Raw genomic sequence first — 20,603 nt, 5'->3', positions numbered from 1 at the left:
CAGGACTTTCCAGGATGAAATCATTGACAGATTTAAATAACAACTGAATCTGCTCTTCGGTGCTTGACGACTATATTATTTAACTTTTTTTAATTTTATTTGAACACCGCACAAGAGTCCCAACTGTTCACAACCGTCTGGAGTCAGTGGACTATGGCATCCCCAATCGGGGTATTTTGTCTGGCTGAAGGTAGTAGGGAGGGGAAGGAGATGGGGAGGAGAAAAGAGATCAATTCAATTAATTCAGTTTCAATTCTGAATAGCGGTCTTATACCGCTAGTATAAATTGTGAGCAATAAATCGGAACGAGCCGCTAGTATAAATTGTGAAATAACACAATTTAATCAAATAAAGTTTATTTGCGCACGCCAGGATTTGAACCCGCGACCTTTGACTGGCTAGTTGGGGGCTTTACCCCTCGACCACGGCCTCCATGGTAAGGGGTAACTACACTATTAGATCTTATACTTTATGATACAGTAGTAGATGTGTGGAAAATGGACAACTGGAAGAATCAAAAAAATGATGCGATGGTGAATGGTAGAAGAAGTCAGAGGAAGACATGGAACGAGTTAATTAGTAAATTTGACCAGTTAGAAACCGAGTTGACAAATGCGTGGGTTTCCCACCCAGGCTTCGTGGGTTGAATTCTTCTCCTAGATAAGTCCTTCATCATTGTTCAAGCAACGATTACCGATTAGTAGGCAGTTTTCAAATATATAATAAGAATGACCCTAAATGATAACCTTAAGGTACGCCTTAAAGAAGCTGGACTTAATTCCCTTAATTGATACAAATTGAAGTCTACTTCGAAGGTATGAAGTTAGCCACCTGAGGCCATAGAGTAATCATTGTATTGGTTTCTATTGTCAAATCGCTGGTTAAATATTTCGTAAAATTTACCAAATTTGTTAGTTAAATTATAAAATATAGAAAGATAGATGCAATATTTGTTCTACTGTTCGTTTTTTGACCAAATAACGAGGAACACCTATGATAATTGTTGGTTTGAATGTTTTCGCTGTTCTTGTTGTATATTTGTTCTACTGTTTGTTTTTTGACCAAATATCAAGGAGTGAGTACTTCTGATAATTATTTGTTTGAATGTTTTCGCTGTTATTATTGTATATTTGTTCTACTGTTTGTTTATTGACAAAATATCGAGAAGTACCTATGGTAATTGTTTGTTTGAATATTAAGATAATTAATAGAACTTAATTGGTTTACCATTGTATAAGTTTTACGATTTAATTATCATCTCAATAACTATTTGATTCCAAAAAATAATAGAATACAATAAATACTTAAATAAAAACCGATATTATTCTACAGACGATTCGCCTATTCCGCTATTGACAAAAGAACCTTCCATATATCTATCTATATTTTCACAGACATAGGAATTAATAGACGAGAAGATAATGGCGAGGGGTAAAATCAACTGTTGAAGAACGAAGGGGGTTAAGCTGACTGTGATTCGTCAATAAATCAATCTGACAGTAAATAGGCATCTCGCATTATAATATCACCATTTAGTTCTTAAAAGTAAAATCTGCTTTTGAATGAATAGACATTTTTACATGGGAGCGCAAATTACTCGCCACGTTATGAACTAATTTGCGAAGTCCAAATTCGGCAAAGTAAATTTCTTCTGTTTGCAGAGTCGTAGTTAGTTTCAGAGTATTTAGTTAAGACACTTTTACAAATGTTTCATAATTTACTTACCCCAGTAAACAACGATGAGCACACTTGAGAATCGCTACATTGTGATGTGATAGTATATGTTTCTAAAACTGATCCGTATAATACGGTGTGAATAAGCTTAAAATAAAGTAAAATAATGCTTACTTATGGAATGTAATACGACAATTGGGTTTATTCTCTTTTTCACATCTATTTTTACAAGTTTTCATATCACAAGTCAACATTTTGCCGTGTTATTTCGTAAAATGAACCGATGATGCCTCGACCATAGTTCGCACAAGAATGATGACGTCACGTTTTCAAATTTCACTTGAGGCCATACGCGAGCCCAGCCGGCTCCAATGGAACCGGTATGGGGAGTGGGGATAATACGCTTTTAATCACTTAGGGCAGGTCTACTAATATTCATATGTCTATGTATATTTTTAATTTTACCGTAAAAATGTCTACATTTCGTAGGGTGTTGAATGTTTGCAGATATGTCCCATTAATGTATTTTGCACATAGTTTTACTTATAATGTGGTATACCTATATACTGAATAAATTTTTGGATCGGGTGTGGCTTTCAGGGCAACGAAATTCAATCCAAGGGCGGATCCAGCTTTGGCGCCAGGGGGGGGTCACGTAGTCGTGGTCAAGTTTTTTTTTTTTTTTTTTAAAGAAAGACAAACATTCCCGGGTTACGAATAACCCAACAATAACTCCTACCACCACCACAGAAAGCCGAAAATGCTTGCTTGTGTTGTGATGGAGGACTTAGGTCCGGTCAGTTACAGTTACAAGAAGTTATAATTTAATTTTGATAATAATATATACAAGTAAAAAGTAGGTATTGTTGGATACGGTAACACTAGGTATATCATTAAGATTGTCTTTTGCTCCGCAAGCCCGGGCGGCGTAGGCTCGTGTAATGTCAATTGTCAACCAATACAGTACAGATTACAATTATTAATCGTGTTCTTATTTCACCACAATATAACATGGTGTCAGGTGTGTCTTCAACATAGTATTGTGTGTAGGAATCTTGCAACTTTTTGAATTTCCTTTTCCTCGTTGTAGTTATTCGCCATCATATATAAAAGAAATGATTGCTTAAAACGTTTCCACTCGCCAACCATATCCGTAGCATTCTGCATTTGCAGAATTTGACTCGACATTATTATTGTAACACTTTGCTTGTCACGACAAAATAGACAAATAATAACAGCTTGTTGACCGTTATTTCTTTGCTTCCTGGTAAAGAATTTGAATCGTTCCACTGTAATATTCACTGTAGGTATGAAGTGTCTATCCAGTCTATCGAAGAGTAGAATAATGCCTTCCAGCGTGCTCTTCTCAATAGTGAGACCGAATGAATTAAAAATTTGAACTCCTTTAGGACCAATCGTGTGCAGCAAATGTTATTAATAAATGTAAGTACTGTACTTCTATATTTAAGAGGAATATAAACGCTGGAAATATTTCGATTCTTGTGCTTTATAAATTTTAAAACCGAGCGCCTTGCACCGTCATATTTTGGCCTGATTTGCACGAGGCAAGTAATTTGAAATAAATATTGTTGCCATGACGCGGTGCTTGCAATACGTAAGAAGCGCCCAGCGAGATCTCCTTTCGCCGATGCTTCCATACGCTTGTTAATACCTTGTTACCTGGTGGATGAATACCGTCCATTCTATTTTGCCAGCAGCGGCCGAGCCGGCAGCGTAGTCAATATTATCGACAATTCTCAAACTATGGGGAACGCTAATAAAAGTAAATATTTATAAAATTTGAATTGATTTCATTTATTTACAATCCAAACAAAAATATTCTGAAAGTGAATTATTAATAGTTACATATAAATATTAATAAAAAGAAACTTGATTAAGTTAAATATAATATGTATATATATTAACAAAATGTAACGAATACGTTCTTTTACAAAACTAGGTATATGTACTTTTATCAAATTTACATACACTTTATCAAATTTCCACATCTAAAATTTTTGTAAAATTTATTTATAAATAAATTTTTTGGAAACAAATCAACAAACCAATCTCAATATTAGAAATGATGATGGAACAACTCACAGCTAGGTTTGAATATATTCTACAATAGATGCATCAATTTATGGATACATACACTTAAAAAAAAGGTTAAAATAAATAACTTGCATCTAGCTATTCTGAATTTATCCTAAAAGAGCATAATTAAAACTAATAAATAGATATCGCGGGTTCGAACCCCGGCAAACAAATCTCAGTATTAGACATTTTCAAGGAACAGCTCACAGCTACATATATTTAAAACATAATCGGAGACGGAACATTTTCATATAAAAATCATTCAAAATCCATCATTAAAAATAATATTATGCATTTCTAAAAAAAATTACTAACGTTTTCGTAATCTTAGTAAAAAAATCTATCCACACTTTTAGCCTTCATTTTAATTGATTCTGAAGAATTTGTTACAAATATTAAAAATGTGTCCACTTCCGAGGTTATTAATTCATCATCTAGAAAAATAAAATCTGGTACTTACCGCTAAGTCCGCTAACTTTATAGTTATACACGGGTTATAAAGTTTTAAAATCGTTGAACGTAAAATATATTAATTGTAAGGTATTGTTTTATTAATCTAAAATATAAATAACTTGCATCCCTCGTGCGGCATAATTTTATTTTTTTTTAAATTCAATTATAATTTCGCCGAAATAAATAAAAATGTTAGCCTTGGGCAAAACCTCGATGAACGAGGTTGTGTCACGCCTTAAGAATTGCTTTAGGAAGTATAGGAAGGCTGGTAATTCGCGCGGGCGCGTTAGACCTGTCCAGACCTGTCAAAAAACTTCCGAAAGAATAAGTTCTGTAACTTACTAAAATTACGTTAAGTGACTTTTGGTGTCGTTTACATTGGGAATTTGGCCAAACTCGCCTTCAAGAGCGATTTACAGGAAAAAAACTTACGAGTCTAACCCCAGCCTTAGAACATTAACAAATAACATTTGAGTTTAAACACACATACACTGGCATAATGAAGAAACTGATTAGATTACTTACCATTTCTTGTAATGAATTGAATTTGCAGCAACAATTTTTAAGAACACTATTACTTATATTGGAACTTATTTTTTTAACTTAGTAAACAAATAAAAGTAAACACTTTATTAATAAAGTTTAGTCGTTCCGATTGAGGTTAGGTTTTGCTAGACGCTAGACGTTAGTCGAAACAAAGCGCGCGCAAGCGTCACACGTGGTTACACGAAATGTGTCATAATAATATGAAAGGTGGCGGCCGAAGCGCGCGCCGGTGGCGGTGCGCGGTGACGCGGTGACGCGGTAACATTCGAATTTTCGATGCGTTCGTTCCCGAATAATGCGTTTGCCGTCAAACAAAGTATTATATTAAATTAATTAAATATTGACAAAAAATATATAAAAACATTATGTTTAACAATTTTAATTAGTGGTCCACCTAGGTCCTGGATGGGCCCAGGACCTAGGTAGTCATGACCCCCCCTGGGCTGGGGCCCAGGGGGGGTCATGACCACCGTGACCCCCCCCCCTGGATCCGCCACTGATTCAATCCTCTCTAATATGTATGATGAATCAATAATACAGTTCACAATTTTGCATAAGAACTTGAATTATTAAGATCTATAAAAGCAATTGGAATAAATTGGTGATTACTAAAGCGACATGACAAATGGTTAGTATGATTTATACTATGTTTGCAATACGATCAACATAAGTATTATATTGGGGATTCTAAATGAATGAGGCAAATTCGTGTTGTGATCTTACATATCTTTAATCTGTCATCCTAGTTACAAAGAGTATAAGACAATAAAAGAAATTTCAGATTTTTAATTTTTTCAATCTCTGTGACAATATCTTCACGTGGTATGAAAAAAAGATATGTTTCAATTAAAAAGAGGCATTTGTGAGTGAATCTCGCAATGGAAGTACTCTCAGTTAATAAATTTAAAATAGCTTTCCTGAAGACTTGTTGTTTTTGACTTGTACTCTTTATGCTTAGCAGTATAGATATATAGCAAAATAAGTGAAGGCGATTTGGTAAAGGCTAATGTTTACAAGACAAGGTTTTATACATAGCCCAAAGAATAACAAATCATTTTAAGCAATAATTAGTCAATAATATAATGGGCAGTAATTGTTGAATGAAGTACTAGTACATATTGAATTATTTGGCGTGTTGGAAATAAGCCGAAGTAGCTCAGTGGTCCAGAGCACCTGACCGGACATTAGAAGGTGCTGGTTCAATTCCCGTCGGCGGCATTTATTTTTACTCGGGAGATATTTTCAATTTGTATTGATATTTCAGGTGACTAATTATTTCTTATAATTATTTGTTTATAGGCTATTTCTCAAATTAGTTTTTTGCAAAAAAAACTAATTTTAGAAATTCTCTTTGCAAAAAGTAAATCTTTTAAATAATAAATATACTTAAATGGGTGTCATTTTCGTCTAAATGATGTTATAACATTACATTTAGAAATTATTGATTGTTGTATTCATTTATCATGTTTACGTCTTCTTGTAATTTTATATTACAATCATCTATATATTTAAATAATTTTATATCATCTACAGAAAAACAGGATATGGAATGATTGATTAGTATTATTTGTTTTTATTAATTATTTGTAAAGAATTAATGTCAGGCTATTCGTTACCTGACAATGTTTCTATTTTTTTTAAAGAGAAAAACTAGTTGCAGGTCGTTTCTCTGGAATTATTGGTAGTAGGTAGTAAGTGCCAACTCATTACAGTAAATGCCACTGCCAACGGACGCTTGGCTCAAAAAAACTTAGGCATACTAACTTGTATCTGAAGTTTAATCAACCCAAAAATGTCCGGAGGCGTTTAGCGGTACCTACCCAACTAACTAAAAAACCATTCCAGATTATAAAGACTCTCGTGAAATCTATTTATTATTGCAGAATGTACGTAAGTACATACGTCCTATTTACCCAATTTCAAATAAACTTAAAATTAAGAAGAAAACTGCAAGTGCCTTAGTACAGTTTGGTTCTAGACGATTTAACACGAAGTCTGTCTCTCTTACACTTGCCTGAAATTGTATTTCGTCATTCCATTTGAATTTTTTAATCGCGGTTTTGTTTTTTTTTTTTTTTTTTTTATTAATATCAATAGCAAAATTTGTACATTATGTAGGTTTAAAGTATAATATAAGTATATTTTTTGTATTTTTTTCACAGTCCTCCTCACTAGGGTTTCCTGTTCTGTCCTGTTTGGAAACACTGTTTTAGTATGGAAATATTGAGCTTATATTTGGATCACGAAACACGTCCACAAGGCACTTTTTGTGATATTCTTATTACCCGATCTTCTAAGGCGTCGTATTTGCCGTGACTACTAGTAGCAAAGCGCTCGTAGGCCTTAGTGATCGTTCGCACACGCCCTAAAGTCAAAAAATCGAACCCACAATCGCCCAGCTCAAAGTAAAACGCGTAAACTACTTCGCCAAAGAGATCGTGACGATGAAATGTTTATACATATTGCTCGAATTAGACAGTATAATTGAAGCGAACAATAAAATCGTTTAAAAACGCAAAAGAAACACGAGAATGTATTAATGAAAAAAAGCTGAAAATAGTAGTATTTTTAGCTTTTTCTAAATTTCAAAAGACGCCAAATTCAAACTGCTCCTGGCGCCATTGGTTGATAGGGTGTGGTTGCCTAACGTCCCCAATCCATCACGATACACCTACTACTAAAAAAATAATTTTTATTGTTGATTTATAAGTTGATGAACACGAACGGAGCAAAGAATAATGTAATAATCTTGCAAATCATGCATAAAAGATATCAACCAATAAAAACATGCATTAAGAAAATGAAGATAACGTCGGTAGTTCTTGGTCGAGGTATGATACAGTTAAATATGACTGAACGGGATAGGTTCGAATTAGCCAAATGGTAGTGCAAGGCCCCGGCAAAGCTGAGGTCTTGGGTTCAATTGCTAAATGCAACCGAATCATTTCTGTTTCAACTTTTCGTTTGAGAGTTGCTACAATTGTCTTCAACGATTTAAGGTTTCATTTTTGATTAAGATGTGGTTAGATAAAATATAGAGCTAATGACAAGATTGTAATCAGCCTAGGGAGGCCTTCACTCCAGCAGTGGATAGACATACACAGATTACAAAGATACAGAAAACAACACGACTCATTCAATGCTCATGGTATGAAATAAATTATGTATTTAAACAGAATAAAAACAGGTTTCCATGAGGTGACATCATCTCGGTGGCCCCGATGTTATTATTTGCATTCTCAGTATAACATGGTGAAACGACCTCTCCAAATATTAAGGTAACTTCTTTATTGTAATAACTATAAATTACATTTAACTATTATTAATATATTTTTTAATAAATACAGTCAATACTTCCCTGAAGTGCAATGCAGAATTTCCGTTGATATTTCATTTTTAAAAAAAATCAAGTTTTTCATTTAATGGAATTCACAGTCGTCTACAACGAGTCTTTCTGCCGAGTTTCAGCTAGATCGGATGTCGGAAAGTGAAATAATTTGATTTGCAATCATCCATTCCCGCCAACAAAAGGGGTATCCAAATTGATTTTACGTATATGAAAATGAAATAATTCGGATACATCACATTTAATCTACATGTTTCAAAGCCAATTGTCAATAATATTAAAATGACGCCACAAAGTAATTCAAAGCCAATTGTCAATAATATTAAAATGACGCCACACAGTAATTCAAAGCCAATTGCCAATTATATTAAAATGACGCCACACATTAATTCAAAGCCAATTGCCAATAATATTAAAATGACGCCACACAGTAATTCAAAGCCAATTGCCAATAATATTAAAATGACGCCACACAGTAATTCAAAGCCAATTGCCAACAATATTAAAATGACGCCACAAAGTAATTTTGCAACTACGAAGAAGACCAAATAGATTTAAAAAACAAAAATCATATGAAAATATGTAATACACCGCCCTTAAGGTGATTTTTCAAGAAAACGGGTTATATAAATCTGCCAAATGTTATTATTATCTTTGTAAACAACTGTTTTATTTTATCCATTTGTACATTTTTTTAAAAAACACCTAATTTATTATTATTAACAATATATTTGGTATCACGTTGAAGGAACCTTAGTTAGTTCTGAAACATGCAAAAAAAAATTTTTAAATAGTAAGATTATTGTTTCATTTGAAAAATACAGCAAATATTCAAAATTAACCCAAAATATAAATTGCAGGTTATATTTTAAGTTAACTTTGATTTTATATTAAATACTAAACTAGTATTGATCAACCATCCCAAAATACGTGAAAACTCTCTGACCCTGTGTAGAAACGGGCCACTTGATAGATTCCCTCCTAAGAAACAGATTGCAATTATTAGAGCACAGTCGTCAGGTAGGCATGCTGTGTTTGTTCTACCGGTATTACAATGGAAGATATTCCGAGGAGCTAAAGTAAAGGTCCCTTCGGCACCGGTGTATAGTCGGGTAAGACGCCAAACGCGCGCCCAACAATGTACACGGTTGACTTCTGTCAAATGAAAACGAGTCGCTTCTACGACCAGTTATTCCTTGTTTCCTCTCTCCTACAACATGAGTCTCTTCAAGACCCATGTTTACTCCTTCCTCTCCTCAAAAAGACCCTCCACACAGCATCCCCAAATGACAATCCCTGAGGGAAAATATTTTACTCGAGGCCATTTTAATATTAAAATTTAGACGTCAATGGTACCTACCTACCTACTTATACATTTATGCAAAACTCATGTGAGCCATTCTGATTATTATTTTATAAAACCCAATTAGTTGGAAGCAGTCATCTCTTACAGCGGCTGCATTTTTATATTTATAAAACAAACTTCACACTTTTAATCTCTTTGCCAATGGCAGTTCTTGGTAACGTATCTAGATATATGATGTAGTTAGCTACTTGTTTAGGTAGGAGAGTGGTGGAAATGTTACAACAATGTCGGCATCCATTGACCAACCGGTCAGTAATTACCCGTCTTTCATCCAGCACGGATCGCTGCTTGTGCTAAATCTTCAAATTACTTCACTTTGACCAAGGTAAACAAATAACACCAACTAGAACTTTTATAAATAATTATTTTGATTGAATGATCAGATAACATCAATTTATAAAATAATATTTTAGGTTTTTTATGATTTTAGGTACGGTATCCTACTTGCTTAAAATTATCACAATATTTTATTAAGTTTAAATAAATACTTATTTATATTAATCATAACAACATCACATTCATATGTTTGTCTTGCTAGCACAATTAATATGTTTATTGTTCACATTCTATGCATTCAAATCATTTCATGTTTTTGGCAGTGTTTTTAAATATTTTTAATCGCTTTACCAATAAAGCCAACGCCTAGTGATTTATTTGTAGGGTATTAAGCCGTGTTGCGCTACTCATTCTTTAGCCAACGTTTTAGATACCATCACAGTGTCCATTGTCAGCCGTGATGATGGAAACTTTAATGCTGTCGAAACGTTGGCTAAAGAAGGAAGCAGCGAGGCACGGCATCAATACCCCAAAAATAAATTTCTTTAATACTTTGGCCATGAAAATTTGAAATCTTGTCTTAACTCTATGGCACACATATACATAGTCACAGTTATTTAATTTTTATAAATTAAAATTAGTATGAAATAATTAATTAATTTTATTTTTTATAATTTCCGACTTAAATGTTCCGACTTATGTCCGGGTTAAATCTTCCCCATAGGAAAAACTAAACCCTTCCACACACTTTTCCACAAATGATCATCTAGTCAATCAACATTATGCAAGTGCATTATATAAGCAAAATAAATACAATAATATAATACTGATATAATAATTAATCTCATAATTTTAATTACATTTTTACTTCGCTTTATGTTGGTAACGCCTTCCCAGTGCGTTATTAAATTGATAATTTTATATGTATAAACTTTCGAATAATCAATCAGATAAATTCCAAAATATAATTTACATATATTTTCGTGGAAACCCATGAATCCGTAGTTATGTAATGTAAATTTTGTTATTACATAGGTACTGTAACCCGAGTTCCTGAGGTTATTTAAGGAAAAATTAAAAAAAACGATTTGATACTGTTTTTCTATTTTTCCATCAAAAACATAAAAATTCAGTAGTTATTGCACAGTTGGAGACCAGGTGGGGGGAGAAAAATCACTGATATATAATATTGCTAATTTATTAAGAATCTCATCTCTTAATCTCTTAATCTCTTAATTCTCAAATCTATAATCTCATCAGGCTGATGTAAGCGTAATGATTAAGATTAAGAAAGGGACGCTTAGATGGTTTGGGCATGTAGAGCGAATGAGCGAAGATGGGAGTGTAAGGAGGATATATGATGCAAATGCGAATGGTAGCAGAAGTCGGGGACGCCCGAGGAAGACATGGCACGACCAAGTGAATCAGATACTCCAGTCGGGTCATGTCAAGAGTTATAATAATAGAAGAGTATGTATGAGACAATGTATGAATGTGAATGAGGCAAGGAGTGTGTGCCAAGACCGAGTTGTTTGGCGGTCCGTCCTCTCTGCCTTTCCCTGCGGGGAAACGGCGTGATGGTTAGTTAGTTAGTTAGTTTCAGTTAAAAACGGGATTGCAGGCCCTTAACGAATACATTTATAGGTTTCCTAATAAACTGTTAGTAAATTCGAATGTATTGTCACGACGTCGGAACACGTGTTCATAAAAATCATAATTTTTCCTATTATCTTTTAACAACCTTAACTTCTATGTTGTATTAAGTTGATGTTATACACGCCCATAAGAGTTGTTTATTATTTACACTATTCTCATTTAGAACTGTTCAGCTTGAAATATACTTTACCTATTATACACCTGCCTATAAGACTTTACTTTGTACTATGTACATAAATAAACAAGAAAAATTTAGGTGCATAAACACGTGTTTTGATATTTTAGGAATTTACTAATAGTTTATCAGGAAACGGCCTGCAATCCCGTTTTTAAACGGACTACCAATAATTTGAAGAGATTGATAATAAATTAGCAATACTCATTTTTCTCTTCTTTGAAAGAATATATTGGTTATTTTAAAATCTTTTTTTTTTAATTAAAAAATGTAACCAAAATTTAATCGACATTTGGTCCTCGAATTATTTTTAGCAATATCTGATTAAAGTAAGTCAGGCTTGCCATCCTGCATTTTATATGAGAATAATATCAGGAATCGCTGATTAAAGTAAGTCAGGCTTGCCATCCTGTATTTCATATCAATATATTTATTATTTTTAGGATTTGATTCATTAACCATGCTGAAGTGGTACCACTTCTTCCTCCTGGCGACGGTGGTGTGGGAGGCGTCCACCCTCCCCCAGGGGGTCAAAGGGGGGGTCAAGGGCCACATTGCTGCAGTGGGGAACAACATCACCAACTACTTCAACTCTGTCAATATCCCCGGCCTCAGGAATTTCACAACCGGCTCCTCTCACACGATCCACCCAGTCAAGAACAACTCTAAACCAATAGATTTTGAAAAGGGAGTCTGTTACGTGGAAGTGCCGTAAGTTAAACCTTTAACTATTTCGGAATGATTATAGTGGATAACTTACTAATTTCGAGGTTTTCAAAAACCCTATGTCTCAATTTAATGTTTTCTTAAAATAAAGAATTTAAATTACTTCATAATAATTCGATAAGGTCATGTGCATAATCTATTAAACAATATAAAAAAATCCCGGTTTACGAATAACTTGACAATATTTGAAAAAATCTTACCACCATCGTTATAGCTTAGATAAATTAATAGAGTGAAGATACATTACTGATGCAATGCGCGTGGTTTTACTGAACTAGGTCCAGTGGACATACATTAGTGTGCCGATCATATATCTTCACACATATTCATAGACTGGCTATCCTTTTCATGAACGGTGCTCTATTTTTTGTTCAATTAACGTGAATATAACGCGTCTTGTATTTTTATACAGTCATTGTATATGAGCGTAAAATTTTGAAAATATGAATAACCACGATTTTGGCTAGAAACCTAACGCATTCGTCTACTTAGCTTTTGGATGTTTAAAATTGTAGCGATGTGTAACTAAATTCAATAAAACTAATATCGTGGTTTAAGAACTTCTATTGGAATGCTATGGCCCATAATTGCCTGAAAACTTCAGGCGTGGTCGTCGCCACAACTTTTTCCAGACACGCCTTTGCTAAAAGGAATGATGCTATTGAATCAAATTTCTGGACATATTGATATTGAGAGAGTGGATATATTTAATTACTCTTGAAATTACCTTAAAACTCTTTTGTACATTCCAAATGTTAAGAATGTCAAAATAAAATAAAAAATTGTACTCTAAATCGATGACTATGATATCCGTTGTACATTTATTTAAACGTAGTATTGCGTTTCATTCTACTTCAGACAATGTTTACGATTGTGTTGCCGTATCCATTTCAAGGGTATATATGTAGAATTATTAACAACTTGTCAAAACAAACACGTATAGAATGGTTCATTAAAATCACATCTAGGAGTACTTTCATCTTGGTACAAGACGTATCAATAGAAATTTCTCTATTACCGGTCACGTAAAAAACAAATTGCGACCTACTTTTCGTAACGTTTTTATAAAGAGGTGATTGACAGAACGATTACTTTTCATCGTTATGCTTTTTTAAACAATTGTTTGTTGTTATTATTGTGAACTTTGGCTGGCTTTTTATTTTACTCATTCGGAAAGAAATCAATTTTTGGTCTCACGATAAATTTACAGGCCTTGTTAATAAAACATCTATTTTAAGAATGTTTATTGATTTGCCTTGATAATATATTATGACGACACAAAGAATTTTCGTTTGTAATTCAAAAAATTCGGATTTTAATGAACACATGTTCCGACATCATGATAATATATTCGTGATTCACCGTAAGTTTATCAGGAAACCTGTTAATTTATTTGTAAAGTCTGCAATTTCGTTTATAACCGGAAATACAAATAATTTTAAAGATTCTTAACAAATTAGCAATAGTTGTTTTTCTCCGAGCAAATGTATTATAATTATTATTTCACCAAAACATTAATGCCAATAATGATTTTATTTCAAATTAATCTAAAAAAATGTGTTCTACAAATTATGAAATTACATTTTGGTAATTTTTATTTATATATTATTCAAAAGGCCCTAGGGCCTAGTGAGACGAATGACTTTTAAAAAAAATCTGATTTTCACCACTCAAAGGCTGTTAATATATTGTTTGAGCGCTTCTCCGCCACCACACGGGAAGCTCATGGCGCAGACTACGCCAATCAAATAACACTATCATCACTGCCGTGATTGCCTGGATGGAGTCCCCTCGATGGCTCTCTCGAGACGGGATATGTTCAAATATCCTCCATAAACGGCTGCTTGCACAAATTGTTCTCTTCTATTCCGCATTGCCTTCTTCATCTTCGAATAAATATGGAACGTATTGCATTGCACTAGCTTTGCATACATTCTGAAAAAACTCTTATTATAATTATTTAGTATACATATTCTTTGTCAAGGAGAAGACGTAATAGATATTTACATATTAATCGGCACTTCCGATGATTCATTAAATGTTGTCACTCTTTGTTGTTTGTTATATTGGTCCAAATGCTCTCCTTTCCATTATAATTCATTTATTCAGTATTGTTTTCAAATCGTGTGCAATGTTTATATTATTTACAGACTGTATTCTTTCAAGAAATCCTTCACGCTGCAAAATGATTGTTGATTTGACCTTATGTGATATGACTGCCAACACGCTTAACGCAATTAACTAACATTTCACTGCTTTGGGTTTAGGTTCCAAGAGATGTTGTCATTAATTTAAACTAATTTTATAGTACACAAATCTGTTTTGCGCGATTCGGTTTTCCTAGAAAATGTATGAAATAATCTTTAATGAGTTTCTTGTAATCGAGAATTATCTTATAGGCAGTAATTTCGTCCAACCAAATGTTATGCCAACATTGATGTTTTATATTTAGATGAGACATGACACAAAAAAATGGTTCCGCCTTTTTACCTCCAACTCTCACAACACTAACTAAAACTACCGAATCTGGTACTACGCGCACCTTAATAGGGGAACAAGTTTCGACGAGATATTTTATCACCTCTAAGTGAAACTTTGTGTGTGCTAACGAGTTATGATTCTTTGTAAATAATACAGCATTGTTTTATTTTTTTACCAAGATAACGTTCTTATATACTTTTAATTAATTTCCTGGAATTTAAAAGATTTTTAACAATGGTGTGAATCTTTATAAAAACCTTCGTACTATTGCTGTTTCTTTGCAAAAATATTTTTTTCATGAGGAAAATTATAAATATTCTTTTTTATTCTAGCACCATCACCTTGGTTAAGGATCCTGCGAATGTTCCTACTGGAAATGGGGTAAGAAAAAAAAATTACTAAGGGTAATCATCAGATTTTGTTCTAATTCTTACGTCCCCCAATAGGGAACTCCAGTCCCTCGTTTGTATCGATATTGACCTTCTAACTTAACCAGTATATTTTTTATTATTATGATTAGTTTTAATAGTTTAAATAATATAATTCAATTGAAGCTTTAATTTTTCGGGTCTCCCAAAATCGCAACAAACCACCAATCACCAGTCTTATAAAACCCACTTTTTTTCAACTGGTGCTGTATTTTGTATGGGAGTCGAGACGTTTTTTTATTCTTTAAATTATCAGCTTTCAACATTGAAGAATGCTAGGTAAAATGTTAGCATCTCGTTACTAATGTTATTGTATTAAACCAAAGTGAAAAATACATCCATACCGCACCTGATAAACAATTCACCGATGTTTAAAAACCTGCATTACTACGAAAGAAATGGCGTGCCTGTGGACCTCATACACCACAGCTATATTACTCACGTAGACTCGTTGTGATGTCAGAATGTTTTAGAATCAGCAGATTCAGTGGTACCAACCAAACGGTGCGTTTTAATGTGTTGGTGTTTAATTCGTTTTTAAATGACGATTTATAAATTCTACGAATAATGTAATAAATATATATATTTGTATGTTTTTTTTATGTCCTATTTTTTTACTTGAGTTCCGAGTATGAAATATTATTCCGGAGTATGAGATATTATTACAGCGTCTCCGTGAAAAAAACCTTCTAGTTTCAACTAGCAACCTTTTTTTCGTTGAAGAGTTTCCCCAAATGTTTGGCTGACTGCTCCTTTTACAAAGATATTTTTCTTCGGCCACCCTTCATTCGAGGAGAACTATATGGCTTGTTCACTTTAATTTTGACTAAGATCAACAAATCAATACTTAATATGCCAGCTAAAATGCTGTGCCGCCCGCCATGCGCTAGCTGACTCTATGATGTTATTAAAAATAATATTTTTATATTTTATCAGCTAAATAAGCGTTCTTCACAAAGTAATAAGTAATTTGAGGCTTTCCTAGAAATAAACATAGTACCATGACTTTTAAAAATGAAAAAATAATGACATTTGCGAGCCGCCTTTACGCAGATAATTTTTATTTTATTGATACAACTTTTGTATTAATATATTGTTTAGGTAATACCCATCAATTTAATATATCATTAATGAACAAGATAATACTAATACATCTAAACGAAACATGAAACAGTACAAGACAGAGAAATAATAAAAAAAATATGACGGTTCAACGGGGAATCGAAACCATTGTCTTACAAGGACAACGTATTTAACCACTCAACCGTTGGGACTTAGTTATTTAGATTTATTAGTATTATCTTCTGCTTCATTTATAATAATTATATTAATTGGACTTGGTAAATAAATAAATATATATATTTTTGCTAGTGACAGATCGACAAGCTAGACTAATATTGAGATAGATTTCCTTTCCAAGTGAATACAATTTATTTTAGGATGCCGGGAGCATTTTTTAAGTTTCAAAATACTATAAAATCGAGGCCAGTGCGGTGAGCTACCAGCAAATCCACGTGGTTTTCATAGCGTACTGGTCAATGTTTTAATAAGCTCATTTCTAGCGACAATTCTTAACTAGATACCTGTACAGTTAACTGTGATATTACCTTAAACATGACCTCTACTCTCTTCCTATTTCAGTCAACCCCGTTGATGAGCAAGGTCCGCAAGTGCTGTCCCGGTTATGAGCGTAACATTCACAACTTCCGCATCTGCGAGCCCGTCTGCGAGAACGAATGCATCAACGGTCGCTGCGTGGCGCCCAACGTGTGCACCTGCCACCCTGACCACGTGCTAGACCTCGACGGATACTGCGTGGCCACGTGCCCAATCGGCTGCCTGAATGGACACTGCGGACCAGACAATGAATGCAAGTGCAACGCCGGATTCACCGAGGAACAGAACATGAAGTTCTGCGTTCCACAATGCTCCAAGGGATGCTCTCATGGTAAGGCTTTTAATTCCAGTTGATGATGACTCCTCCATGAAAAGAAGGATGTGTGTGAGAATGTTCTGGACATAGACGATTAGGTACCGAGCAAATAGAGAATTGTGCTTCCAAATACTTAAACAAAAGAAAAAGGAAATGGACCAATGATTTAATTGTACTATCTTAATTGCCATCGGTTACGACGTACGTCAAGTACCCTTCGATGTCTGTTGGAGACAGGGTGCAAAAAAATATCCTTACTAACGATTATATTCACAAATTGAAGTATTCACATTCGTAATCGGCACTACAATACACTGCGACCTGCGACCCTTACAGAAACATCTCCATCCAAGTCATTGCTTTTGTTGAGCCCTCCCAGTTAAATATTTCTTTCATTGACGCCTTTTCAAAACATTGAAACCACAGCGACTATTGCTATAGTTGCGAATATACCTCGACTGCCAGGCACCAATTTTTGTTTAGTTACTTAATTTTTCTTTTTGTCTTTTTTTCCAGAAGATATTTTTTTATTTTTTATTTCAGCAGTTTCAGCATTGCTTTAAGAACTCTTTGACCGAATTTTAAACTTCCAGGAAACTGCACTGCTCCCGAGGTATGCACATGTGAAAGCGGTTACAAAGTCAACGCTCTGGGAACTTGCTCTCCCGTCTGTGAAGGGGGCTGTGAAAACGGAGACTGCAGGGAACCCAACAAGTGTTTCTGCCTCCCAGGATATATCAAGAACGAACTAGGAGTCTGCGCACCAGTATGCACCAAGTGAGCACATACCTGTATCAATCTAATGGAACTTTAAGTTTCATTCATACTTGCAGAATTAAAATAGAAACACGTTTTACAAAGCATACATCTCTGGTATCTCATTTGCAGTGGAATCATCGTATGTGTTTTTAATCCTTCTTCTGTCAGTTCAACGCTTCACTGCATCTATCAGAACTACTTGTTAACTGCTAGTCCCTTTTATCGGACAACGTTTTTCTTTAAATTATTATTGCATCCATTCCACCATTAACTGAATTTCCAGCATTTATCCTTCTGTCAATTATCAACAACACATCTACTGATACAATGTTCCTCTTTCTAGGGGTTGCGACCAAGGAAAGTGCATTGCACCTGATACCTGCAGCTGCGGAGAAGGCTTCATCCTCCAGGAGAACGAGTTTGGAGCCAGGTGCGAGGCTCACTGCAGCCAACCTTGTATCAATGGAGAGTGCTCCGGGCCCGACCAGTGCACTTGCAAGAAGGGCTTTACCCTTGACGTGAACGATCCCACTGGATTCAGGTAAATACCTAAATCGAACATGGATAGATTAGAAGAGAGCGTCATTATTAACCTGTCAACAGTTAGATAAATATAGATTTTTGAGAACTATGTAAGTGCCTACCCTTTAAGGTGGCTTCTCATAATAGTTCTGAAATTTCGGTCTCTCTAACCATTACAAAATTACAGTAATGTTTCCTTTCGGAATCAACAGCACTATACACATGGTATTGTTATTATCATTTGTATTTTTTGCTAGAGCAATACCGATTATAAAATCTCGTTCAGAAGTATTTATGATTGAATTGCATAAGCTTAATTAACATATTTGGGGTACAATACGTGTATGTATGACTGATAGTTTTCTAGATATAATTAATTAGTTTTTCTATACACAAGAAATCCATTTTTTCATCTTAATCAACTATGTTTAAACAGTAATCATTTTTATAACATGTTTCGTGCTGTTTTATTGTCTCCTCTATCACGTCCTTTAGTAACTCTTACAAAATATTCACTAACCATACTTTAAAGATGATATGATAGGCGACAACGTGACACCTTCATTTCCAAACATAAATGACAAACTTAGAACAACAACAACAAAAAATTAATCTCCTTTAATATTTTCAGGTGCATCGGCCACTGTCCCCGCGGATGTCCTAATGGCATTTGTTCAGGACCAAACCTATGCCTCTGCCTTCCCGGGTACGTCAAGGATAGGAGCGTTAAGGGCAGCCAAGCCTGCTTGAAGCGCCATCGCCGGTCCCTTCCCCATCCCCTCAAATTCATGCTTGAGTAAACCATGAAAAAGGTTCATTTCTTGATAAGAATGATAAGGTTATGTCAAACTTTCTCTTCCAAGAATAAAATGTTGGGGGCAAATACCACTGAAGAGATAAATCTATAAAAGTTTGTAATAGGCGTATCTAATGTACCCGAAATAAGTTCAATTTTCTCTTACTTCTGGTGAAAATGATCAACTTTTTAACAAAATACCGAAACTCTTTCTCGAAGAACCAAATACACCAGTTTCTTTCTAAATCAGTATGAATTACACTTTTATTGATTGTTGTTCAGTGGTAAATACCTTTTTTACCAATTTTCATTCCAATTTTGTAATTTTCTGAAAACAAACGATTTTCAGGAGTCACACCTACGGTTAGTAAAAAACCGTCGCATATTTTTATAACAAAAGAAAACATCATATATGATTTTAATAAAATAATGATAATACTCCATTGTTTTAATTTAATGTTTGTGTTTCGATGTGAAATCCCATTACGTTTATTATTAATTTCCTTTGTTTTAATTTTTTTCCTACTTCTTTATAATTGGCGAAGAACTGAAGCCACCCACATTGTTAAATTAAAATCATCACTTGTGTGGTAACAAATATAATACTTTTATCGAGATCGCTGCATTATTTGCCCACGTTTTAATTTTATAATGCACTTTTTTGCATGCTCTTAAAAGTAATTCTTTGTGGTTAACACATTATATATAAATTATATAAAATAATCACTTTCTTGACCGCTAATTTATGTTAGTGGTATAAACAAAGAAATTGCATTATTTCTATTCCTGATGACTGGTCGGTGGCTTAGTTGACAAATCCGTAGGTTTAATTCCCCTGCTGGCCCCTATCATTGCAAAAACAACATCTTCCGCTTATAATGATAGTAGTAGGATTTTTTTTTAAGTTTTCAGATTATTCTTAACCCAGGAGTGCAATTATGTCTTTCTTTTGAAAAAGATACAATTTTTATTTAAACACAGAAAAAAATAAGCGGATGTTGGATTTTCAGAAATTGGGATTTTGAGGTCCCAAAAAAGTCATCAAATTATTCATAAAAAAATGAAAAACTATGGTTGACTTAAATACACTTATCCTGTAGGACAAAAGGAGTGAGTAGAAAGGATGATTTTGATCTCAGATCTAACCACTAAACACGGCTAAGGTCATTTAAAGCATGGTTGTGTTGAATTTCAGTCTTAAAAATATTAGAAGATTCTTTGGCTTGGAACTCTAATAATCAATATGGAATTCTTGCTTACCGAGGAAAATAAACAAAACTCATTCTAGAGTAGTTTAATATCATAAAATAACACTAAATTTATATTACAGCCATGTATTATTAGGATATTATATTTTTAAATCTAAGGT

At 34.0% G+C, this 20,603-nt stretch overlaps 1 protein-coding gene across 1 annotated transcript; it reads left to right on the top strand.

Annotated features, from left to right (window-relative positions):
- The first annotated feature begins 9,677 nt into the window (after positions 1 to 9,677).
- LOC149423365 (uncharacterized) lies at positions 9,678 to 19,672 on the top strand. Its single transcript, XM_089632968.1, has 7 exons — positions 9,678 to 9,807; positions 12,033 to 12,300; positions 15,129 to 15,177; positions 16,866 to 17,172; positions 17,751 to 17,934; positions 18,260 to 18,457; positions 19,070 to 19,672. The coding sequence occupies exons 2-7, from the start codon at positions 12,050 to 12,052 to the stop codon at positions 19,236 to 19,238; spliced, it is 1,158 nt and encodes a 385-aa protein (XP_089489094.1). The 5' UTR covers positions 9,678 to 9,807; positions 12,033 to 12,049; the 3' UTR covers positions 19,239 to 19,672.
- The last annotated feature ends 931 nt before the right edge of the window (positions 19,673 to 20,603 follow it).

The sequence above is a fragment of the Hesperophylax consimilis genome, chromosome 6, assembly GCF_061612785.1.
Source record: "Hesperophylax consimilis isolate HC1 chromosome 6, BYU_Hcon_1.0, whole genome shotgun sequence".
NCBI classification, from domain to species: domain Eukaryota; kingdom Metazoa; phylum Arthropoda; class Insecta; order Trichoptera; family Limnephilidae; genus Hesperophylax; species Hesperophylax consimilis.
Note: the sequence above shows the minus strand (reverse complement) of the source record. Positions and strands in the feature narration are given on the sequence as shown.